At 39.1% G+C, this 26,864-nt stretch overlaps 1 protein-coding gene across 4 annotated transcripts in view; it reads right to left on the bottom strand.

Moving 5' to 3' along the window:
* LOC145434250 (ubiquitin carboxyl-terminal hydrolase 32-like) overlaps positions 1–21,692 on the bottom strand; it is a 42,069-nt gene extending 20,377 nt beyond the window's left edge. For 2 of the 4 annotated variants that reach the window (XR_013913312.1, XM_080311601.1), the window contains exons 1-12: positions 20,723–21,691; positions 18,766–18,893; positions 17,111–17,216; positions 16,933–17,054; positions 16,707–16,869; positions 11,327–11,458; positions 10,400–10,507; positions 8,279–8,733; positions 5,828–5,988; positions 4,310–4,400; positions 2,721–2,862; positions 1,860–2,041 (exon numbers count right to left, since the gene is read on the bottom strand). Coding sequence is in view for 3 of the 4 variants with exons in the window: in XM_080311601.1 (XP_080167727.1) it covers positions 1,860–2,041; positions 2,721–2,862; positions 4,310–4,400; positions 5,828–5,988; positions 8,279–8,733; positions 10,400–10,507; positions 11,327–11,458; positions 16,707–16,869; positions 16,933–17,054; positions 17,111–17,216; positions 18,766–18,893; positions 20,723–20,780 (1,848 nt within the window). In the remaining variant the exon portion in view is untranslated. Of the gene's footprint in view, positions 1–1,859; positions 2,042–2,720; positions 2,863–4,309; positions 4,401–5,827; positions 5,989–8,278; positions 8,734–10,399; positions 10,508–11,326; positions 11,459–16,706; positions 16,870–16,932; positions 17,055–17,110; positions 17,217–18,765; positions 18,894–20,722 lie in introns of all 4 variants that reach the window. The other 2 variants (XM_080311603.1, XM_080311602.1) reach the window with 1 other exon arrangement.
* Between the last annotated feature and the right edge of the window lie 5,172 nt (positions 21,693–26,864).

The following is a 26,864-nucleotide window of genomic DNA, read 5'->3' as shown; positions in this document are numbered from 1 at the left end:
CCGGAATAATCTACTAAATTTACAACATAATTATAATAAGCATTCAAGAAAATGTGTACATGTAACCTTTGTAATAAATTTTGATTACCCCATCTCTTATAGGTTCATGATTACATATGTTTGGATTGACACACAGTGTCATCTCTAGATTCAGAGGTCACTAATTAATTCCTGTATTATAGTGATGATAAAATAATCTATCTTAATAGACATGGACGGACGATGGACTATGATGCACCAATAACGCACTGTAAACAGGCTCAAATCCACAAAAAATATTGACACAAGAATATCGCAGAATTACACGTCTATGTTTCTTAGTAATCGTCACATTATTTTTATTACTGTTACAAATGTCATTTCTATCCCTATCAGCGTCAATTGATGACATGTGAAAATTGAAATATGATAGGCATATTCACGACAATCACCAGTCCAATGCCGTGTATAATTTTAGGATATGTCAAATTAAACTTTGATACTGTCAATATACTACAGTGTTGAGGGCATCCGAGTAGATTCAGGTTACATTTACATACATTACATAAGACAAAAGGAGAACGGATGAATAGTTTCACAATCATTCACCCGGTGCACTCAGTTCACACATGGTAATGTGATATGAAACAACACCAAGTTATTATTTGCAAATTTCAAAAAAAATCAATACTCTTCTCATTTTCCAGAATAGTTTTGACAACACAATTCACTCAAAAATCGATGTGACGGTCCATTGCAGTTTAGATTACCATGCTCACATACCAACTCGCGCAAAATCAAGCTATATTTGTTTTCTTCTAATGGCATCGACAAGCAATGTACAGGTTTTGCCATTAGTTGGCAATATTGGCGATGACATTACCACTTCATCGACATGAAATTGTCAAAACTAATATGGAGTGACAAAATCGAATTCGCGGAAATTCATAATTGGTACATGCATATCAAGATCAAAATACACCAACTCGGACAAATTTTTTGGAGAAAATAACGCCCTTTCTATTTGTCAAAATTCTGGCAATATGCAGATTGAAACATGTCCGGATTTCAGAAGTGCTACTCAATTCCATGACGACTTCGGATACATAGTGAGAGAAAATATTGATGGAATTGCAGCTTTACACCATTTTTAGCAATATCAATCACAGGAAGTTCTAGACAATTATTTGAAGAAGATCATATTATATTGGTTGAAGGTCATATTCTGTATATTCTGATGATTTTTCACTTCTTGAAGAAGTCAGCTTGACACTAAATAGGATCTATATTGTTATATCCTCATTCTCGCTACAGCGAATTGAGATCTGCCTCACAACGTGCAGTTGTGATGACCGCTGGTACACAGCAGCTCGCGCGAACCCTAGTGCAGTTAATCTTGCTTGCTGAATTGTTGCTACAGACGTAGTTGGGATTATATGCTTATAATCTAATGAATCTTCTGCTGGACTATCCTGTCCCTAATCTCTCATCAGCATCCAGAGACTAGACTTATTATGTACTGCAAATGATGATGAATAGAATATTGGTGAGATTTCCATACACATCTATTTCAGAGGCAACACAATCTTGGAGACAATTGCCTAAAAGTATGTAGCCTACAAGAAGCACACTTCCAATATACGATGCGAATGGCATTAATAAAATGAAAACACCATGATCTTCTATCTGGTGTATAACTGGCGTTTTCTTTTTTGTGGAGGCATGAAAGGTAGATCGTAAACTAGGATACATATTTAAACTTCCCAAGTCATGCACACTGTCATCACAATGAGTGATTCAAAATCAACGATTCCGAATCAAATTTTGAAGATTTTGGTTAGCCCTGGAAATCATTTGCAATAATTGACATGACAAGCTACCTTGTAGTGCTCTTCCAATAGCACCGAGCTATTTACAATCGGCCCCGGGTGTGCGTTTGACTTGCTTTGCAGGGTGTTAACTCCAGAGCTGATTGTGTTGATGTTCTCCTTTGACTTAGACTTCTTTTTCGTCGTCGGTAAACGTAGTCGGTGAGGTTTGTGGTTTTGCTGCGACAAATTGGCTAAAAATGCAATTGGGATCATATTATTATTTGTGAAGCCCAAGTAGATGCGAACTAATCCTTGTGTCACTTTTTCACATGTATATTTCTTAAAATTTCAAGATTGCAGGCAGTGCAGTACACATAGATTTCATATCCTCATTGCACCCTTTCAAAGACAAGATTAACAAAAACATACAAAACTTTTTCTTTGAGACACAATAGTCAATTCCTAATTCGCAAATCACATTACACTCTATCTAAAGTTCATTCATCATTCCAATTCGATAATTTGGAATCATTAATTTTTCAACGGCAAACTCAAAACGGATCGTATTGAGTGTACCCCTGAAGCTTATTCCGTAAATAGCACAGGAGATATCGCACTGATAATATCTCGGACCTGTGAAAAAACAACTGACTTTTAATGCCATGGTGGGAAATTCATCACGATATTATGCCACTCAAAACCTCAACCAGAGACACAAGAATCGTAGACACCAGAAATTTGGAATTTGTTCTCGTTTGGTACAATGTCAAAATCTAATGTCCAATTCAAGTAAATTGTGGCATTTGCAAGTAACCTTTCAATATCACCCCTTAAAATACTTTTAAAACACTTCCCCACCATGTGTTTAGGAGCAGACGCTCACCAGTCACCAAACATCACAAAAATGTGATAAAATCAGACAGCACCCACCATGAGACAGGGTTTCCGAAGCTTCAACAGCGGACGATATTGTATCAGTCGATGAGGAACGGCTGTGATTTTGAGTAACCTCAATATCACTTTCCAACACGGCGTGCTCCCATTTTCGAGAGGTAGACGGAGTCAGGACAGGCTAAAAAATAGATCGGCGGTTTTGAACATCTGGGCCGACATGTCATGCTTAGCAATGTCCCGACACATTTGCAACAATTCTGCCCAATTATGAATGACTAAACCTAGTATTGTGGAATTGAAAATTTGAGGAATCCACAATCCACATAAGCTCGAAAAATATCAGGATGGAGTCTCCCGCTAGAAAACTGTTCAGAACTACTGGCAAACAGCAGTGGTTGTCAATCTTCTTTACCTTGGCGCCGGTTACATTTCCAAACAAATTTCGCGGATTGGTAAATCTCCAAAAATCGAAATCACCCCTTAATGTAATTACGACAAATGTACGGAGCTCAAAGACAGTTATCGGAAACTTCAATTTCATGAGAAAGTTGTTGCTGCATTTTTGATGTTGCACGTGTTATATGTGGTTCCATTGCAACTTTTGAAGGCGATTCATGTTAAAATCCATCAACATATTTCTTATTGTTTGGTTTCTTGTGAAAGAACTGCGACTTAGCTGTTCGCTAGGCCTCTATAATAATGTCAAATGTCGCTAAATTGTACCGTTGAAATTTAAGGAATGATGTTCAAAAATCTTCCTATCTTTCACGATAACTGGTCTCAAAAGAGCTGTAGGCTACTCTCAAACAGTTTGGCCAAACACTTCCAGCTTTGTATTGTGACATATGCTATGTAGGTCGTGAACTTTGTAATTTGACATGACGCAGAATTAAGTAAGCTCCAAATATCTAAATCGAGTTCAAATTTGACGTTTGATTTTTCTAATTAATGAAACAGCGTGCAAATTTTTGCGTTCCACAATAGAGATGTCGCATTGAAGTATATTTTGCAGATATACAGGGAAGTGACACGGAACCCTGGTATAGAGTGATGGAAGCAATAAGTGGAAAACATTGGGCATTTAAAGAAAATACCGTACCGAGAATCTTACGCAAGGTTACAGGTTGGAAGATCTATCCGACCGATCTAATGTGTCTTCCAAAGTGAACAAGGTGAGTAACCGGTTATCGTTCAAAAATATCTGAACTGATAGCGGTCTGCCATTACCATATGAATCAAATCACCGCTAGCATTCTCGGCACACTAGAGACAACAACATGTGTTGTGTTATAACATAATCACAGGAAGTATTATCGTTGTAACGCACAATGAGCAATATGTAACTCTTATGAGTGCCAATTCAGTTTTGCCTTTGAAATAGGGGCCTGTCTACAGTGTCACTGTAGCATAGCGTACCGTACAGGTACGGTACTTGATCACCAATATAACCTGAGATAACTTTGCATACTACAACTGGCTTTGATGGATCATATAATTTACCGTCCGTTTCACGGAAGATTTACTTTTGCACATCTCCAACAGTCGATCTACGGACATTAGGTGTGATGCACACGACACCAGAAGTGTAGAGTGTCCCCAGAAAGGCAACAAAAGCCAATACTTACGTCATAGGAAGTGTACTTCTTCCATTTGGACCACCAATCCGATGCGACAATGTACCATGTTTCACCGGGTTGCACGTTGTGATAATCACACCTGTAAAAATGACGAATCATAAAAGCATATCGTTATGTGGATCGGAGAGAGCATGATACCATAAATAATCATTAGTCAGTCAACCTGACTCATAACCAAGGTAAGCTATAAACCACAACAATAAAGTATGGATACCATCAAAAAAGCCTGGTCAATTTTATGGAAGTTCATCACAATCATTGTCTTATGGTGCTGTTCAAATATTGCAAGACAAACTTAAGATGCACTTGCTGGTAATGGAACCTCTATATACCAGTTCATAAAAGTAAATACACAGGTGCCTTGTGAATAGACGAGTAAAACCTGAGATGGTCCTATCACTTTTGACCTGGGTACCGTCCATAAATAGGCTACACGAGAATAACGCAAGTCAGCGTGATGTTGCCCCTATACGGTGACTCCAGAGCAAAGACAGTCAGTTGCAAAGTACTTTGACTTGCACTACTTACGAAAGTGGATTGGTTATAAGACTTTTGGTAATGGTTTGCATTAGTGGCTGTGACTGTAAATAAGCCTATCATATTAACTGAACGGAATTGCCCCTGTATCATGGTAGCAGAATATATTTTCATAAATTTCTCAATTATTGGAGTCATCAGTCATTTTGCCACGGAGATACAACTTGAATTTTTTTAAAGTAACGGATTTCCGATTTGCTATAAATGTGTGCGTCAGCTAGATCAAGTCTACTTTTCAAAACTTACCTGTGTACTTTAAGACCTTTAATTTTAAATTTTACTTCAAGTAGTTTTAGAGTGTCTAAAAAATTTCGACTTCCACTTATAACCGAGTAGAAACTTACGGCATTATTTCTACTTCTATTCAAGCAGCAATACTGATTACCGGTACTTCGACCAGCTTTACTATAGAAAACAAGGACGAGTGCACTTCGTCAAAACAATCAGTAGATTTCGCAATATTGATATCTAATACATGTCGATAAAAACTTCAAATTGAAGAGGAGACGAGACGTTTTGCAAGTAGGGCTACCAAGTAAACGCTTTCGAGCAGGTATTGCAGAATTTTATCAGTCAAGCATCAACGCATCACCATGACTCTCTATGACAGACTCAGAATGAGTTGCAGCGATGCAAATTCGAGAAATTTGAAAACTATTTTCCGATCACGATGCAGGGGCTATATTATAGCCATTAGCCAGGTTGCCCAACAATTTCACTCATGAAAATGATGAACTCAAACCAAAAACCACAATTTACTTAAAAAAATTTGAGACACAAGTATTCTGTACTATGGCTTAAAAACTTTTGAAACGGCAGTGGGAGTTGACCAGTACTGGTAGTCCGAACACAAAACCTGGAGAACTTTTAAAGAGCAGAAGTAATTTGTAACAAACTCCCTCTGTCAGTCCAAGTCCGAATTGAAAATCAAGTTTAAATTCAGCACAATAAAAGAAACATGAAGTTCACCTTTGCATCCAGCCGCGTATTATCGTTCCTTCCTCCGCGGGAGAACAAGGCCGGAGTCCCAACACAATGTGACAAAGTTCGATCACGAGATTCAAAAAGATGTTCGGATACACATCGTCCATTCCCCACATTTGATATTCTTCCAAAGAAAGACACCCTTCCTGAAATAACGGGCATCACAAGATAAGGAATGAATCATATCATTGCTCTGTGGGGCCCGTTAACATTGGCCAGATAACAACATGAGCAATCGATACCTTGCATGAGCAATACTATAATACATCCTGACAATGTGACATAAACGCCAATGGTGGTTTATGTCAAAATCAACACTATTTTTCATGTCTCTGATATACTGTGTTGCAGGATAAGAAATTGTGAAATAGGGTACAAGACATAAAGATAACAGGTAGGGACCGCGTCAGACGAACTAGCACACTAAAAATCGATGGCATTACTGAATCTGGAAACATCTCAGTGCAAAATGCTTCATGATGTGCGATGTAGTAAATTCAGTAAACGCAACTACCGTTACTTAGCTTTTCCCTGAAGTTTCAATTATACTACCAAGTCTATCAAGGTCGTGGCGTATCACATAATGAAGCAGGAAGTAACAGTACCTACTAGGTATATCACAGAAGCAAAAAGGCCAATGCCGGACCATCATGCAGGTTGCATGGAGAATATACTAGTTACACAATATTATCATTCGAATATCTGCGGTCGCACTGCTGTGTAACTTCTTACTCAAAAGTTTCTGGCCTCCAGAGAAACCAAAATCGCGATTTATTAAAAATAATAAACTAAATTCCAAAGTCCATATTTACTGGTAAATCTCTTGTATTCCTCACAAGGCATACGAGGAGGGCCAACGCCAGATTACAACAACTAAAAAAGGGAGCATAGAAATATGCCATCTTATATCGTCGTTAGAGTGACCGTTTAATCGCTTCATAACTGTAATCTACCGGCCAATCATTGCGTTTTATCAATTCCATTGTTCGTAAATAAAGGTGTGAATCCGCCCGCTTGCACTGCAACACTACTGCGCAGAATTTGCTGTTAACCAATTTAGACTTGGAGTTAATCCTGTAGGGAGCAATGAATCGAGTAATCATTCTGCAGAAGAAGAACAAACCCAGGCTGTTTCCACAAAATATTGGATGAGTCTTGCCTGTCAGTCGTATATGTTCTTATAAACAAGCATATTTACGATCCACTGCATTTAACAGGTAAAAATATTTTTTTAAAGCAATAATTATTCTCTTGCAAGTCTGCAGCGTGCATTGGTGTGCCGCAAGTTGAAAAAGTTTGGGAACCACTGACTTAGACTATAACTGATACCGTAGTATCAGTTGTAATCATTATTCATCAATAGATCTCAGATCCAGTAGCCAATACAGTGCTTGTCGGGCTTAAAGATATTTATAGTGGAGTGTGTATACAGCAAAGGTATCTCGTGTTTCTACTTTTTAGGGAACTTCTATATCAACAAAATTATCATTCCACTCTCAAGCCACCTGGTTGGCTTCTTTCAGTTTCACTTCTAAGTAGCACAATTTCCTCAATACTCTTACTTAGAAAACATATTTATGAATGACTGCCTCTGAGAAGCATTGTCTTCAAGCAAGGACAAAATCCACGTGTCCAATTATTGCATGCCAGACAAATCAATGAAATATAGACTTAACTAATGAATTAGACATAGGCTACAACAAGGAAGTAGAACACAATACATTCGTGCTTGGATTTACTAATCCATACCATCAGTTACTACCTCATGCGTATGATTTCAACCCTAACATTGAAATCCCATGAAACTGACCAGAGTTTTGATCGAGTTTAATAGGCCTACTAGCTGTTAAGATTCAGTGAATAATGTGAATATAGCAGTTTGATAGTCACTGATCAATTACCGTGGTCGATGACCAGACCTCTACAAATTTTTCCTGCAAAATATATAATTAGCTTGTTTTCAGCATGCCACAAATGTTGTAGAGAACTTTGGATAAAATCACACTTCCGATTATAAGGAGTCGTTATATAACTATCTCCAGATAAGCTACTACCTGGATAGATGCACCCACAGGCCACAGGTGTCAAAGTAATAAAGTAAGGTATTCTAGGCCTAGAGGTCTTGTCGTTAATTAGGTTGACATGATACAGCTTTTAAAGTCACAAATTTAGGTCTGTGGTTTCCAAACCTCGTTTTCACATTCCCCGTACTAGAATGGGTCAAGCATTGAGTCACTTTTATATCAAACGTTCTAACATTTTCATCTCACAATCGATCCATTCGTTATTTTCACCCCCTCCCTGTCTCTCATAATCTTCCTCGGGGGGGGGGGGGTATTACCCCCTTTTGAGAAGTACTGATTTCGGATCAAATGAATATTGTACATAGGCCTATACTGAGTGAAAATTCTTATTCAGAAGACATAACCAATATACCTGTTCGACAGAATACTGCATAGCACTGGTGATCACGGTCTTGATCTCTTTCTCGGTAGGTTTGATGGAAGATTCCGATAACTCCACAATATTTCCCGTGTCTTTGCTTTGCGAAGGCTCACCGTCCGTGACGCCGTTTTTAATGCGACCACTACGATTCAAAACCGGGGACACCTGATAAAACTGAGACTTTGCCACCTTGATGACGGGCGGCGCGTTGGCCGATACCGGCGACAGTGCAATGGGTGCTGGGTGGTGCGAGACATCGTTGTTATTTGGTAAATCCAATTGAAGTTCTTTTGTAACACGTGGTTGTCCGTGTAATTGTCCATGACTTGAATTTTTATGTTCGGCACGAGTCATTTTTTTCACTTCAAGAAGCGATATCGCCATATTTCTCAACTCATCGGAATTCAACTTGCCGTCCTGGTCTTTGTCGAAAACTTTGAAACAAACTGCGGAATACAAAGGGGGTAAATATATGCTCTTGTGTTACTGCCATGCCATAACTAAATGCTTAGCTCCAGGTAAATGTGACACAAAAATGCAAATTACGTCGCTAGGTAGCCAATATTAATATCTCTTGCATGGCATGTATGAACAATAAAGGTATCTCAAATGTCCCATAAAGCAGCTCTGGTAGTTATTAGCAGTGGTCTTGCGCTCTTTGTGATTCAAGAAATTCGCAACCACAAATAACATGAAAAAGTATCAATTCTGTTGATCCATGATTCTACCATGATAGAATGAAGTATTGGGATGCTGTCGTTACTGTCACTCAACTTCAGCTCTATGAAGTCGATGTGTCATATTCGTAGGAACAGTAGCCTACATTCCAATGCATATTTTTATTTTCTAGTTTTTAAGTTGTCACTACAAATATACAATTATCCTTTTTTAGCATTCCTTACAAGGTGTGTGCAAAAGGTCACTATATCTATGAATTTTAGCACTTCAAACAACTCTCTGCCTTTCAACACAGTCATCAAAGGAACGTTAGAAATTAGAATGATGCAACAATCATGATTCAGCTTTGTTTTATCACATATTCAATCATTCAGGTCTAGCAGAGCTAGAAATTTATCTAGTGATACTTACGCATCATTTGTCGGCCCAAGAAAGAGTATTAGCTACCATGCATGACACAAAACCTCGTGAGATAAGAGCAGCCCGCATTTTAATAAGTCCATAATGGATAAAGATCTCTGCTATTCGATCAGTGATGGATTGCCTTAAATCGCGTTTTTTGATCTCATCACTGGTGTTATGACTTATATGCACAAAAATGAATTATTTGCAATTACAGTCAGCGTCACAATTCAGACATGCGCAAAATTTACAAATATACGATGAATCATGCAAGATAGCTAAGTACTCTACTCTATCAGTAGTCACAATTATCCAACAGGATACGCCCTCTACCAGACAGTTTGACAGCCAATATTCATGTTTGGTTGGAAAGGCTCAAATGCATAGCATCATTTCTGCTCTAACTGGAGCTCTATCCTCATGAAAAAAGTTGGCGTCACTTATGCAGACACCAGTTCGCATCTTTAATTCACCCGGGGTCACAGATGAGAAGGTATGTTACTGGCCAAATTCGCGGTAACTTGAATGACAATCGATTTTAGGGAGTGACATGAAAGTAAAAGGATCCTTGCTCATTCATAGAAGATCATATCATGGATAGTGTATATTTTAAAAACAGCAAAGCCATTGGCCATGTATATATCTATTTTCGATTGACTTCAAAGAGATATCATTGACTGATAAATTTCAACTTCTACTCAAGGGTTTTTGGCATTGCATTGACATACCACAGTCAACTGATGACAGAGATAGCTATCAGCTGTAGATAACGAATTGCTGACATGACAGCCTATAGTGTATTCAATTGTCAGAAATGGCAAAACGAACAATGCACTCCCAGTGCCAATGGTGGCAATAAGCAAGATCGGTAGACACACATGAAAAATTGATAAAGAAAAAAGCCAGAAACAAACAATTTCATATCAGAATGCCATTGGCAGTACAGATTGCTATCTTAAAGAAAATAACATCTATTAACTACCTAACCACCTATCTATTCTCACACCTGCGAATTACAGAAAGTTCTCTTACATTTCTGTCTTTCAACAAGTGGTCCTCTACAGCACGCCGAGACTCCACAGGAAATTTCTTTGAAATCAATGTGATTATCGTCGTTTTGGTCGAATGCGTTGAATAAACCTATCAACAGAAGATAATCTGGGTTGGTAGGAGGTCTGAAGTAACAAGTGGTGGAATTTAAAAAAAAATTTGAAAAGGTAATACAGCTACTGTTGGTATGGATATTCAGTTATGCTACAAAACTTTTCTTTCATCAAGATGTAAAAACTCCATATTTCTCACAGTTCTGGTAATCTAATAATCAGGTCTGGGCACAATGATTCGAGTCAATTTTTTCGAGTACTCATTTTATTCAATTATTGACCGACTTTTGATACGAAATCTGTCGTCTCGAAAATTTTTCGCACAAGTGGGATAATCCAACAGACGCTTGTGCGAAAAATTATCGAGACGACAGATTTCGTCTCGCCGGTAGGGGCCGTTCACTTTCATTTGTGTGCCTTGAAGTTGACTTTTATCAAAATACACTAACCAAGTCTGTGTCAACAAAAAGAGTTTGTGTTGTGTACCATCTCAAAAATATTACAGTGAACACTCGTATTCGAAATTTCATGCTGGTGACGTCATATTTTGTGATACCATTGTTGATATACGATGTTCTTTTCCAATCCTCAACTAGTTGCTGTCGATTACCCCTGACGAGTTCCAGCCGAAAATATCCGGGTTCATTTCAATATGAATATACTATGCAATTGTATATTGAAGTTCTGTACCTCCAAGAAGCTCTACAGTTATTTTTACGCAAGTAATTCTGATTATTTCATAAAATTTCACGCTCAGTGCGACAGTAGGCCTACCACTTGATTTTTCTTCAAACAGTCGATAGCATTGTTCAATGTGATCTATATCAATCAAATTATTAGCAACAATCCACACTACCTTCTACTAGCGATTCCGGAAGAGGTGGACACACTGTGGCTTTGAACGTCTGGTGATCCACACGTCCCGTCTTTGATTGTGATCTCAACCCCCAGTAATGCTTCTCCAATTCGATAATGTCCATTTCTTCCACTGAAATGCAACATGTAAAACGATTAAATGAACCATGGTCGAAGCGTTCAACATGTGGAATTTAGGAAACTCAAGTTTCATTTATGAAACACAAGTTTCATTTATGGAACACAAGATTGGATCATAACTAGGGCAAGTTTTTGTTGCACTAAAAACCTGAGAAAGTTGCATTTATTTTTTTAATTGTAACAAAAGTTGCAGAAGTTGCATTTATACAATTTTTTGAAATCATGAGGGTATGAGATACTCGAAAGGTTCCAGCAGTTTAAAATTTGCATGGTGTCTGCGTGTTCCGTTTCTTCCTTCGCTATTCAATCGATCATGGTTACATTTTTATTTACATGGGGTTCGCACAATTTACCAGTTAGTTCAGGGAGTTTCATGACTAACGGAATAGTGGGTTATTGCTAGGTAAACACGGCATACCCAGTATACCTGCGTCCGGCGCCTATGGTGGGCCGCATTGTCACTTGAAATCCATTAATTTAGTCTTTATTATAGTTTTATAGCATATTTTGCGCAATACTTGACAAAAGTTGCAGAAAAAAGTTGCATGAAATATATAGGCAAAAGTTGCAACATAAAACTCCTCCAAACAGTTTATAACACCATACTACATACATTATGAGTATTTACGAAGCTTCCAGAAGCTGTAAAAAAAAGTTGCAAAAGTTGCAAAAACTTGCCCTAATCATAACGTACTGAAACAATAGAATGAGCTGTCAATTTTGATAGCCGCCAAAATAGGAGAGGAGACGACGATTAAACTTTCCGATTAGCTTCATAATCAAAGTATACCCATCAATCACGACCTGGTATAGCAATTTTAGCTTTACCACATCTCATGGTCATTGCTGCCAAAACTGGCAACAACCAACAGGTTTCCAGGAGATCACATGACTATACCGCACATCACTAGGCTACATTATATTTTAATAACCCTGGCATTATCCTGAATATCAAGAATGGCAGGCATATTTTGGCCCTGCTGACAAAACTACTTATCACATCAAGCAAAGTATTAATAATATTGACGTCAAACGCATAAGATATAGGACATAATGAGTGGCGCCAGAAAGTACTGTGATGGTCTTATCAACAAAACTAAATAGTGGTATGATTAATCGTAAAATCTCACACAATGTACATGTACTTTACAGGCAAACCAAGTTATGGCGATTATTGCCAAAGATATGTTGTGGAAAATGTAACTGGAACTAAAACCAGTTTCAGTATACTGGAAATGAGTCAATCTGAATCGATTCAAGATTACAGTTATGTGGACAAGCAAAGGAATTGCTTCGCATTTTATGAATATTTTTAAAATACATCTACTGTTTACGTAAGTTGGAAATGTGTAGTGGAAAATAATGAATATATGGTATTACAAGTGCACAATGCATCAAGTTGAAGTGCCTCCATTACATTCGTATGGGTGCCTTTATTTTGTACATGCAAGCTAATGAAAAGCTAATGCAGCTAATTAAGCTAAGGAAAAGCTAATTAAGCTAATGAAAGGCTAATTAAGCTAATGAAAAGCTAAGTAAGCTAATGAAAAGCTAATGAAAAGCTAATTAAGCTAATGAAAAAGTAAGCTAATGAAGAGTAAGCTAATGAAAAGCTAATGAAGCTAATTAAGCTAATGAAAAGCTAAGTAAGCTAATGAAAAGCTAAGTAAGCTAATGAAAAAGTAAGCTAATGAAAAGTAAGCTAATGAAAAGCTAATGAAGCTAATTAAGCTAATGAAAAGCTAATTACGCTAATGAAAAAGTAAGCTAATGAAAAGTAAGCTAATGAAAAGCTAATTAAGCTAATGAAAAGCTAATGAAACCAGCGAATGTAAAAATGAAGCCAATGAAGCAAGGAAGTAAGTCCAGGTTAGTATTTCGCTCATATGATTCTGGATGTATCAAATCCGAAATTTTAAATCCAAGTTTAGAATCTGGATATTCGATTCTCAATAGGGATTTTTGAATTATGATTGCAATAGTGCCAATTCAGACTTAACTGCACCCTGCAAACCGGAAGATTTGACGGCACCGCCAGGTTTGTTTTGAGGTGTTCATGGTGTGTCTCGACCAGCACCGTAACTGCCGCACCCCAAACCCCCAATTGGGGGGGGCCGAGCTCGAAGGGGGCCCAAAATTATTTCGTGAATTAGCATAAATCATAGAATATTTTTTGAAAATTTATGCAATTTTTTCAAAATTTTTTCGCGCTGCGCGCGAATTCAAGTAGCCTTTTATCTATATTATTGGGTATTGGCCATTACCGCGCCACCACCCACCAATACATACAATCAAGACATGAGACTCCAAGAAGTGTGCCAGAACGATCGGCAGCGAGAAAAGCTTGGCCGAAAAGGTCTACGCCCTTATGCAGACCGAAGACTTCATTATATATACAAAATACATATAGGTTTAATTGTCCATAGGCTCCTAAATGACTGGCGCCGAATGTTCCTGTCTTTGCAATCTGAACCTCACAAGACACATATCATCCCGCTGGGAAAAGTTTTATGCCAGTGAAGAAATACCAATTTGAAATCGTGTGCGTCTCTTAGTTTAGAAGCCTACGTTCGGACGATTCTATACTTTTTGATATACCAGACTGGAAGTCACGAAATAATATCATGTAACGAGATCATATCAACGGGTCCGCCCGCCCGAAGATGTTTAATCATTATTTACGGACCCTCCCGTTTTCAAGACACTTCAGCCAGCTCCACCGGTACATCTAATTACGTGAGTAGAGAGGACAATAAATTGATAGCATAATATATATGCAATCGCCGATCTGATTGACCGATTTTATCATAAATCATCGAAAATTTTCGCGCTTGGCGCTGGCTCACAATGCGGTACAGATAATTTCGTGACAAACGCGAACAACGTGATGGGGGGGGGTCGTTTTATCACCCTATGGGAGCCCAAGACCCACGTTTTTGGGGGCCTGACGAGGTGCTGTTTCGTTCCTGCCAACGGGTATACCCCCGAAGATGTTTAATTATTATTGAGTGGTCCTACCTTTTCAAACACACCTCACTCAGCTCTACCGGCAAATCTGATTACGTGAGCAGGGAGAAGATAAAAATTGATAACAATATATGCAATTCCCGATCATACTGCCCCATGAAATCATGAATTCTAGAAATTTTCCGCGCTTCGCGCGCTTAGGCGACAGAAGCTGATTCACTAAACAAACTCGCAATGAATATGATGAATAGCGGTAAAAGTGTATCGCCGTTCGCCCCCCAGAAGTTCGGTCTATAACCCTATGGGGGGCCCAAGACCAAAGTTTTTTGGGGGGCCTGACGAAGTGCTGTTACGGCCCTGGTCTCGACTAATATGGTCATGGTCATGGTCATTTACACCAGGCAATTTTCTACATTTCTATTCCGTAGCGGCCGACTTGTACAACGGCCCACATTCTTGGCTTTTATAAGACACCGCTTACACGGATGAGATGGCACCTAGGTAGGAATTTTGGAGTCGACCTCGGTCGGACTCGAACCCACAACCCATTGGTGTTGCAGCTGTGGATTATACCACTACGTTATCTCGGCACTACATACAGCGGTGATCTCTGACGAAGTTTTTCTGCCTACTCGGTGCTAAAGTGCCAGCACGCCTAACATGATAATGTGGCCGGTTATGTTTGCAAACTGAATTTGATAGCGTGAACGAACATGAACATCAACGACATTTCAAAGGGAGTTCATTTCTTGATGGTAATTAGTTAGGAAGGCAAGGAGGATTTGAAAACAGCATTGTCTCACAAGCTCCAGCATGCCTGCTATCAATCAACGCATCATACAAAACTGGATTAACCCGTTTCGGCACGCGATATGTCTGGTAAACCGAATTCGCGTGGATATTGGTTGTGGGCTTGACAGTAATTTTTATTTTACAAATAAACTTCACATCATGATCGACAGATTATAATTTAGATTATTGATCGTTTTTTTTTTAGAACTGAATCATTCTGCGCATAATTTCAAAATTGGGAAGACTTCTTTTTCGTTACCTTTGCGAAACCTAAATCACGTACTAGTGAGACATCGGCACAATTGTCATCCTGATAATGAGCAATGAGTAAACTAACGTTTAAAACGTCCGGATATGTACTACTTTGTAATTGCATATATTTGCTGCGCTGAATTGGGATATTCACGTATCATTTCTGCTTTATAATATTTCACAGGGAGGGGCAAGGTATAGCCTATCGACTAGCGAGTCGTAACGCATTGACGCTCGTGATCTTTTATTATAATATCCGACAAGAATAATGCTTAGCGCGGAATATACTTGACTAGTTCCGCTTTAGTTCGCTTGAATGTATTCACAGCTCCGCAGCTGCAAAACGAATTGGTTGGGAGTTCGAATCAGGCCCAAGTCGGTTCCAGTATTCCTACCCAAGTGTTTCTGGTTTATGTAGGGTGTGGGCTTGTACTGCTCGTACGATCCGCGTAGACGGTGTCTTGCAAAGGCCCCGACCCATAATAGTCGGTGGATCAGGAACCGTAATAACGAATACCAGCCTGGTGTAAAATGACCAATGACCATCCTATAGTAATAGAAACACCATTAATACCAACCTACTACGTTAGTGTGACCACTGATAAGTGTGACTAACTGTCTCTAACATTAATTTTGTAATTCACATATAGGTGGCTTTTCATTAGCTTTTCATTAGCTTTTCATTAGCTTACTTAGCTTTTCATTAGCTTAATTAGCTTCATTAGCTTTTCATTAGCTTACTTTTCATTATCTTACTTTTTCATTAGCTTAATTGGCTTTTTATTAGCTTTTCATTAGCTTTTCATTAGCTTACTTAGCTTTTCATTAGCTTACTTTTCATTAGCTTACTTTTTCATTAGCTTACTTAGCTTTTCATTAGCTTTTCATTAGCTTACTTAGCTTTTCATTAGCTTAATTAGCCTTTCATTAGCTTAATTAGCTTTTCCTTAGCTTAATTAGCTGCATTAGCTTTTCATTAGCTTGCATGTACAAAATAAAGGCACCCTATATCAATTAATCGATAGTAGCACAGCTAATCCTAACCGTAATCATAATCTTTTTTTCCTCGCGAAAGCAATATCCACGATATTGCCACGTGTTCGTGGAATATAATAATATGCTGAGCAATACAACATAGCGTTACACTCATGCAGAATAAATCTATTTCAATCGTTGGTCAGCAATATGAGATCAGCCTATGAAATACACGGAAAAGTATTCAAACTCACGGTGTGTGACACCGGCCAGCGTCTGATAGAAATTCGGCATTTCGGTGGCGTCCGTGAGGCTCACAGTTACGCCGCCATGATTCAACAACCATTTTGACACCGAAGTAATATCCTGATGTTTCCGAATCCATTGGAAAAACGAATCCGGGTATACACGGTCAGCCTGGCCACAACAGGTTAATCATAATTCACAGCAAAGTCAATCGAAGAACGTGAAATATCATACCAGTCGGAACATGTCCGCGGCCGCAACAGGCAGAGCCGTGCCTTCGCAGGCTGTCACCATCAAAGCCATACTTCGTCGCGTTACATACATGCAGTTGTGATCGGCGTAGATCGCGAATAACACTGAAAACATTGACATCGTGGGAATGACAAATTAAACAGCAGTCCGCGAAACGTACATTTTATACGTTCCTCTTGCTTCCCGCGAGTGAGCAGAACCAAAGTGGAGACGAGATCGCGCTGGGTCATTCCTCGGGAGCTGGTGGACATCACTTCGAAAATCCTCTGACAAATGAACAGAGGCATTCAATATCAAAGTACTGAGCTACTTTTTCGGAATACCCAGATAGATTTTGCGTACTTGCAGACTTACTCAAGCGCCTATGTTTTACATCGAAATCTACATTTTTAGGCCAATTTTCCAGCAGTTATTTTGACATGTCTTGGAAATTGCTTCTTCTACTTGTGTTTGAACAGAAATTCATGACATCATTTCTACTTCTACTTGTGTAGCAAAGCTGACTACTTCGACCACGTTTGCAAATAACAAAACGAATCAGCTATTGGAAAGACGCCAAAGTGACGTGAGTTCCTACATTATAATTCGGTCCCCGATATACCACTACGCATAACTTGAAGAGGTAGTAAATGTGAAATATATAAATCATATTGAATGAACAGCGGCAATCTGATAAAAAGGAAACAATCCCTTCCCTTACAAGAGGAGATAGATACGGATAACTGAGGTTCTACACACAGAGCAAAGCCAATATAATAACATTAGGACTTTCCAGACAGTTAACATACACAACAGAGTAACAATCCATTCAATGATTTGGACACAAGGATTCATTTTATTTCCATCAAAATACCCTGTCTGCCTATATCTACTGCAGATTTTGGAATTTTTAATCACATCATATTATATTCGGTTGAAATGATTCGAGTCGAAAGGGCACCGTGTTTTTTTTTTGTTTGTTTGTCTTTTCAGTAACGAAATCAAACGCTCCGGCACCAGGAGTTTTTTGTTAACGGGAAACTTGTTTCCAGTACCCACTTTGAAACCCTCGATCTATAGCATTATAGCACCCAAAATATTCAACACTGTAGCATGATCGCAAAGTGCGATGAAATTATTATGGTGAGGAAGTAAAAAATTATTTATGATGATGTCTAGTAAAAAATTATTTATGATGTGTAACTGGTGTTATTTTGCTTCTGCCTGGGTATGATACATATTTGACCTTTCAACTCCATCCGTAATGTCATGACGTCAGAATTAGTGGCTCTTGAATACTTGACACGACTCAAAGCTTAATACTTGATGTGAAATCAAATCTGTCAGGTATTCGATTTTGTCCACATCTCATATTAAGGCAAAACGAAAATAAAAAGACTTGAGGTAGTTTAACCAAAAGAGTCTGTGACATGTGACAACTGTAGTAAGCCAACTAGTTAACATTTCATGTGGTGCCACTTCACAACCATAATAATTCAGTGTATGACCAAACTGATGTATCGACAATTCAATATCAGGCTATCCATTTTTTCCGAGCCAAACTGATAGCCATCTCAGTAGAAATATTGGTATCCGCTAACTCTGGTCGATATTTATCGGCTACCTAACGATGTCATCACCATGGTACCTACTACAACTGCTACATGTGAGAGGGTGAGCAGCACTCATTGCCTTTTATAGTCATAGACTCAGTAAATAATCATAAGGTATCATCACAAATAAGATTATGCACTGTGCTATGCACCGCATACTTGATTATTCTTACATAGCTCTACAGGCCTACGCTAGTTTATCACAGTGTATCGTGCAATTTACCTGGGCCAATTTGGCTGGAACAAAATCGCCCAACACATCTCTTGTTAAGACTATTTCTCTCATGACGGGTGAGAAACCGCAAGCAGATTTGTATGCATTTTGCAGCCTTCCAAGTTCTGCTTTTGTGACTGAAAAAAAATATGTTGAGGATGGTCATAGGCGTGAAATAAAACTTTGTACTACTAAATAGTAAAGGAACATTTATATTACATTCGCTGCCAATAATTAAAAAGCACCCCAATTTGCTCTTCGGTCGGGGGGTGGGTGGGTGGGTGGGTGGCTGAGATAAGGATCTGCTAAGATAGGACTGCGTTTCATTCTCTAATTCATTGATGAATACCCATTACCCATACCTCTGCTTTCCCTCATAATGATAAAAAAATGTAGTGACTATACTGACTAAGATGTCAGCCTAATATTTCGTTACTCTATCTTTGGTGATCAAGAAAATAGTTAAACATGGATTTTTGATGAATTCTATTAGACTGGCATTTCAAAATATCTTAAGTTACTGAAGTACCATGGTGGGTAGGTTAGCTTATGGAGTTGCCTACTAGATATGACATAATACATTGACAATGAATTACAATTCATGAAACAGTTATCCTCGGTAAGAAATCAATCGAACAAAAAATTTTCATTACGGTATCATAAAATACGAAATTTAATTGGTATTAGCCAGGGTTGTAACCAAGTCACATGGCCCGAGTCACAAGTCAATCTCACTTTTATAGTTTTGACTCGAGTCAATTCGAGTCATTTTCAGTTCACCGCCGAGTCAAGTCCGAGTCCAAGTCATCGAAGGTCGAGTCCGAGTCATGGTATTATGACTCGAGTCAGAGACCAAGTCATTGTGTTGATTGTTCAGTTTCCAGTTAAAGTCTTGTTAAACCCACTTTATATAACTCTTTTTGGTGATATCGAATAGTTCGCATTTATTATATGCTAATTTTCTTTACTTTTAGCAGTTTCTGGCCGCATTGTCAAGTACCAATAGACGAAATCCCACTAGTGTGGTTACTTTACTATTCTTCGAAATTAAAATGAAATGTCGGTCTTGACCGTCCAAGTCTCGACTCATATGTCTTGATTCGAGTCATGAGCAATGACTCGAGTCCAAGTCGAGTCAATACACAGATTGACTCGAATCGAGTCATTCCCGTATTTTGAGAAAATGACTCGAGTCAAGTCGAGTCATCAGAAAATCGTGACTGGAGTCGAACTCGAGTCGAGTCATTAGTCCAGTCATTACAGCCCTGGTATTAGCCCACACTAAAAAATGTAAATCATCTATAGTTATAGACCTACTGTCTGCTGTGATTAAATTTTTGTACTGTAATTCACTAGGCTATTCTCAACAGAATGAATAACAATAGGTTGGAGGGCAATAGATTGTTGATTTCATGATCAGGTGGGCTTCATAATAGCTGAATTAATTATTGCTCAAACCGCACGGTCAAATCACCTTATATTTTGTATTTTTACTATTTGCCAGGATGATATCAATGGAGGTAGGTAGGCTACTTTTTCCACAATTGGTTGTGCTTGATGACACTAGAACGGCTGTAAGGCAATAACTGCGCAATGTTTGGAGGGATCCAATGGTGTCAGTCAGTCAGCAGACACATCAACCCAGATCCATCATACAAGACCAGCTAAGCAATCTAAATTAAACTCTATTGACAAAATTACATTACCATTTGTGTGTGGAGACTGCTCATGAGCCAAAATTGATTTACAGTATTTGTGGTGGGCCAGACGGCCCTTCATCAGTCAGCTTGTCAGCCCACGATACAGTTATACAGTACAGTTTCATACAAATGTAGCAAGAATTCTGTATATGTTAGGCTACCTATATCTTATATGATACAGTACAGGGAAACACATCATCGGCTACATCAACTACAGTTTTTCCGAGTCACTGAAAAGGTTCATAGAATACAACCAAATTTAATACCTCTATTAACAGCATCCTCATATGAAATAATCGCGGGTTTTGACTCTTTTCCTCCCATTATTATATAGTCTTTGCAATGTGTAAGAATTAAGTCTCCGTGACTGAAAGAGTGTGCTTCGGTTGCGAAGATCGATAAGGTTCCTTTACGGTTTCATAGTTATAGAAATGCGGTTTTTCTGAAATATAGAAAAACATTTAGATTTCCTGACTTAGAGAATATAGATTCAGGTTTCATGGGAACAAAGATGACCACAGATTTTTCACATCTTTTTAGACAAAGACTGATACTGATGTATAAAATGGAAACAACCAGGGAAATATTCGCTCGAAGCCTCCTCTGAAGCCACCGAGTCCGAGACGAACCATAGACCTCAAAGCAGGGGCGGGCAAGTTCTCTGGTCGGCAGGCCATGCAGATACTTGGGGACCAGATTATTGAATATATATTAATCGCGTATTTATCCCCTATATCAGGGTTGTAACCAAGTCACAAAGCTCCGAGTCACAAGTCATTCTCACTTTTATGGTTTTGACTCGAGTCAAGTCGAGTCATTTTAAATTCCCCACCGAGTAAGTCCGAGTCCAAGTCATCGAGCAGAGGTTAGAGTCCGACTCATTGTATTATAACTCGAGTCCGAGTCCAAGTCATTGTGTTGACTGCTCAGTTTCCAGAACTTAAAGTCTTGCTAAACCAACTCTTATAAATGATATCGAATGGTTTGCATAATGAACTAATTTTCCTCACTTTTAACAGTTTCTGGTCGGATTTTCAAGTACCAGTACCAATAGACGTAATCCCAATAGGGTGGTTACTTTACTGTTCTTCTAAATTACAATGAAATGTCGGTCTTGGCCGTCTGAGTCTCGAGTCATATGACTTGGTTCGAGTCATGCGCAATGACTCGAGTCCAAGTCGAGTCAATACACAGATTGACTCGACTCGAGTCGAGTAATTTCCGTATTTAGAGAAAATGACTTGAGTCAAGTCGATTCATCAGAAAATCGTGACTCTACTCGAGCCTGACTCGAGTCATTACAGCCCGGCCCTGTGGATATACGCAGTTCACGCAGCTCACACAGTTCACGCAGTTCACGCATTTATTATCTGTCTGAAACGAGTTTTAGCTTCCTCTTTGAAAGTAACTCGCAACGAAGGTTGCCAATTATATTGGTGAACTGCAAATAAATTATATAGTAGCCAATTATTCCACTACATCAATAATGATATCAACTAATCTGAGAACAGCTGCGCAAACTCCATATTATCTGTCCGAAAATTCGCATCTTTGTGACGTACGTCCAAAGTAGACCATGAATTGACTATGACGACATTGAGGTGTTATTTCTTTAATTAATGGACATAAGCGTTCAACTTGATGTATTTGGGAAATGAGATACGAAATCCCGTTCATCACATTCGCTTCCTTTTCGCTCCTTCGTCTCATCAAGGATCACAGATGAACTTTCGCCGCTTGGGATCTGCGTTCCAAATGTTGGAAGTAACCACTACCGGTAGCAGTATAAATTTTTCTTCCAAGGCCGCCTGTTCGATGCTAGTCCAGGTCGTCAGCTCACTCGAGCAAAGTGTCTCCTTCAGCCGCTTCAAACCATCGGGCAAAATGCAAATTCAACGAATTTAAAAATCGGCGACAAATATATACACAAGGCATGATAACTAGCGTGAACACACCGCAGACACACGGGTTCGAGTCCGGCCGAGGTCGACTTCAGAGTTCGATTCCTAAGTGCTGGAGGTTTACCTGCGAGATACCTGATTACTAAATAAACTTGAACACATCCCCAAAAACACTCCAGACTTGATACCTGAGCACCAGAACAACGTGGAAGAGTGATACCTACGTGATACCTGCGTGACCTGCGTGATCTGCGTGAACTGCGTGAGCTGCGTGAACTGCGTGAACTGCGTGAACTGCGTATATCCACAGGGCCTTACAGCCCTGCCCTATATCCACATATACATGGAATATATCAACTGCACACTCCACAAATTTAATGCACACTCCAAGTTTGAGGCATGGAGACCAAAACAGTATTTAATGACATTATTAGCAGTAGCTGTTGAAGTCGATCAGACATCTGGGGTCGGTCAGAGTTGTCAACAAGTTCTTTGAACTCTGGCAGTCTGGCTACATGTCATCATATGTAGTCCCTTGGTACAGACTGCACGTGAACATCAGTTATTTTGGGACGCAGCCTTCACTCATTAATGTTTATGGTCAATATTATACATATATGTACACCCGAACAGAGCAAGTATAGTTCCGTTTCCATCTTTCTCAGATCGGCAAACTTGGATTCATTCTGTGACGCATAAAATTTGTCAATACTTCAAGAATAGAATTTCACTTTCAGGGTACAAACTCTCTGCGGGCCGGTCGAAATCCCTTCGCGGGCCGTATACTGCCCGTCCCTGCCTTAAACAAAGGGTGAATAAAGCCCCTCAAGACTCAACACTGAACTATGGCTTCGGGTGAACCCAAAACAAACCAAACATTGCAAATAAAAGAACCTAGGGTGCCGTTATACGTTCCATTCGTGCTTAGGCCGCATTGTAACATTGATTTCAGTCCATCTTTCATCAATCATCAGCTATGAAAGATCGCCAATTATATATTGCGTGATTTACTATCTCCGGATCGGAATTTAGGATATAGTCAGCCGATATTCCGGCGGCTTCTAAAGAAATATAAGATTTGTAGACTTCTGACTTTCATTTTTTATAAAACCCAGGATCAACCCACGATTCTGATATTGAGTATAAACTCCTCTTTCCATACTTTCAAAGCTACAGATTCCGAAACTTTAAAGGACAGCTGTATCTTCGAAAGTACTTTTGGTTGTTATAATAATAATTGCCATATTATATTTTCACTCCACTTCTTATTCATTTCCTACCATCGTTTATATTTTTATTTATCTTTATAACTAACATTTTTACAGCTCTCAATCAAGACGACAAACAACGTGCAATGCGATACACAAGACATAATGCTATGTAATGATCAAATAGGAGGATGCCAAAACGACCAGTTATCTGGCATCCACCTTGGTCTAGTGCCCAGTTACAGTTTTTCAAAGTTAGTCTGTATTCTGCGGCTCTTTCTCGCTCTTTCCATTCCCTTCTTCTTTTAGTGCGTTCTTCATCTGGGAGTTTATTACATGCCCTTCGTAAGAATAGAAATCTTCGGTGTTCGAGAAATCGGCGAAAATTTTTATGATTGGTATTTCGTGCGGTCTTATCACGAACACGAGGACAAATATATTCGGGAATTCTGACAAATATCTGCGGCAAACAGCGAACATGATCGAAGGATCGCCATTCGGGAAGACTTGTTTGTTTCGGGAAGACCTGTTTCGGCATTATGGCTGCCCGTTATTTCTTTGTAAATAATCACACTACCATAGATAACTTAACCGACGGATAAATACGCAACACCACTGAGCTATATAGCTGAGCAGTGATATAAACACGCAACGCATGGGTTATTGTTATGGTCACTGTGCTGTGTCGCTACGATTGTTATTTGGAACAAAGCCAATTTTCAGACTTTGACGGCTATTTCGGGGTGGCTCCATTGCCCATTTAAATCTATATTTACAGAATCAGCGCGACAGTAGGTTTCAAACAAGATCAGCCCTCGGGTCCAGGTCCAGGTTGTAATGACTCGAGTCATGATTTTCTGATGACTCGACTTGACTCGAGTCACAATTTTCTGATGACATGAGTCAATCTGCATATTGACTCGACTTGGACCCGAGTCATATTGCATGACTTGAACCAAGTCATATGACTCATCGAGACTCAGACGGCCAAGACCGAAATTACATTGTTATCAATCAATCTGTTTTATTAATATTTTCATCGTGTCAAAACACTATAAAACTGCGATACAAAGAAAAGATAGGGAGGTGTCGAGAAAGGACGTATAGTCTATTTCTATCCTTGATGCTTTGCGGCATGTACACCGATTCATGATAGATATACACACGATCTGGACATAATGCATACCATGAGTTCATTATGTGCATATGCCGCTGAACAAGGAAGGCACGGCTTTCTAAGTCTTGCACCACCCCTCCATGCTATCCCAGTAATGCACGAGCGCCAAGTAGGGAAGTCATGGATACCAGTATTGCTAATCAGGTCATTGGTCTGACCCGGCGCCGGGGATCGAACCCATGACCTACCGAACCAGAAGCCGGACGCTTCACCACTACGCTATCTTGTCGGAGTAATGATGATGATGATGATGATGATGATGATGATGATATCTCGTCGGTGAGTAGCCTTTAAGATGAGGCACCCACCTTGGCCTAAGCGAAGTAAAGAGGAGGCATGCACACTGAATGAAATGTAATGCAGGAATATAAGACACAAGCGACAAAATGAGGTGGCATGTGGCAGAAAGCGAGGTCGATGTTCAGAGATGGTCAGTAACGAAGTACTTCTACTTTTTCGAACTACTCAAGTAGTTTTCCTCTACTTCTGGTACTTACTCTAGTAGATCTGATTTTCGCTAATTCTACTTCTACTTTGTAATATTTTGTGATCTACTTATACTTACTTTTCGCTATTTTCAGTTTGTCAAGTAGAAGTAGTTCAATCCTCCAATCAGGCAGATAGCCTGAAGAATTTCGGGGTTATTTTCACGGAGTATCAACATTTAATTTTCATAAAAGTTGAGTAAAACCCAGAATTTTCGTCGCGCTTCGCGCGCAGTGGAGTCGGAGTAACCAGTATGATTTCACGAATGTATCGGTGAATATAATTTAGGTAGCGGCTTGGCGTGGTTCTGTTCACACCACATTGTCGCCCTTCGCCCATATGAAATATTTCATCAGAGTATATATGGCTCATAACGTTTGAAACTGATGTTTCGCAATCTAGCATTTACTTATCATATCGTAATCTAGCATGCCAATTGCGTGTTCTAATCTGAAAAAGTGGACTCTAACTTTTTTAGTTTTAGAGCCGCTTTAGCATAGGCCTACCACCTTTGAAACTTTCTTGACTAAAGACATGAAATACATGTCCCGCTTTTAGAAGGAGTATTAATATTTCACTTTCAATTCCCAGTATCATATACTTTTAATTTAATTTAATTTAATTAATATCAGTTCTGTTCTCTGGATAACATACATGTTGAAGTATAAAAGCAAGTGTAGTAATGCCTTTAATTTCCGGAAATACACAATATTGTATTTTTACGGTCCACCATATTTTTTATTAATGTTTACTAATCGCGCATAGTGTATACACCGTATCCTATACAACTTCTCCTGATCGCTCTTCGGCTAAACTACGGGCCTTATAATATGGGGGAGGGCGCCATGCCATGATATTTTCTAAAACGTGCTGTTCGAGAAAACGGAAGATTATATCGCATTTCCATATCAATACTATCATTTTCATCCCATGATGCGGACGCAAATGCTTATGCTGTCGTAAATTGGATACCTTCTGGTATGCATCAATATGAATCAAGCTCGGCACTATTCGCATAGCTCAATTCGCACCTTTTAAAAATCCATGTAAACGAATTAGGGTCGTTTTCATAACTACTTACTTACTTGAGTAGATTTAAAGTCATTCACATCTACTTCTATTCAAGTATAGTTTTAGGTTGCTTATGGAAGAAGTACTTCTACTCGTACTTGAGTAGATTTTTCCTCGCTACTTCTACTTCTACTTGAGTAGCTTTCTTGACTACTTTGACCACCTCTGTCGATGTTAGGTCGTGGTCCGGTAATCCTGAAGGCTGGCTAGTAGGCTATTCATTTTGAAGAGATTGCTTGTATACTTCGTCTTGAATGCGGACATGCTTGATGACTGTCGGATAGCCAGCGAGATGCTGTTCCACAATTGGGGTCCGGCATACTTGATAGAGCAACGCGTCTTCTTCTGTATTCCTTCCTGATCATATGGTAGTTCTTCGTTGATGCGCGTGTGCTGTACTTGTGCGCTTTTGACTCCGAGGTGAAGTAGGCTAGTCGTTGAAATTTGAGGGACATTGACCGCAATGGAAGTGATTCATAAACTTGGCAATTTCTAGTTTCATCATATCGTCTATGTTTAGAACACCAAATCTTTTGAGTAGCGATTTATCAGTCGCACATCCAGC

Source organism: Botryllus schlosseri, chromosome 2 (genome assembly GCF_051294905.1).
Source record: "Botryllus schlosseri isolate E-star chromosome 2, Bs_hap1, whole genome shotgun sequence".
Lineage (NCBI taxonomy): Eukaryota > Metazoa > Chordata > Ascidiacea > Stolidobranchia > Styelidae > Botryllus > Botryllus schlosseri.
The sequence above is the reverse complement of the archived record's forward strand: the minus strand, read 5'-3'. Positions and strand labels throughout refer to the sequence as shown.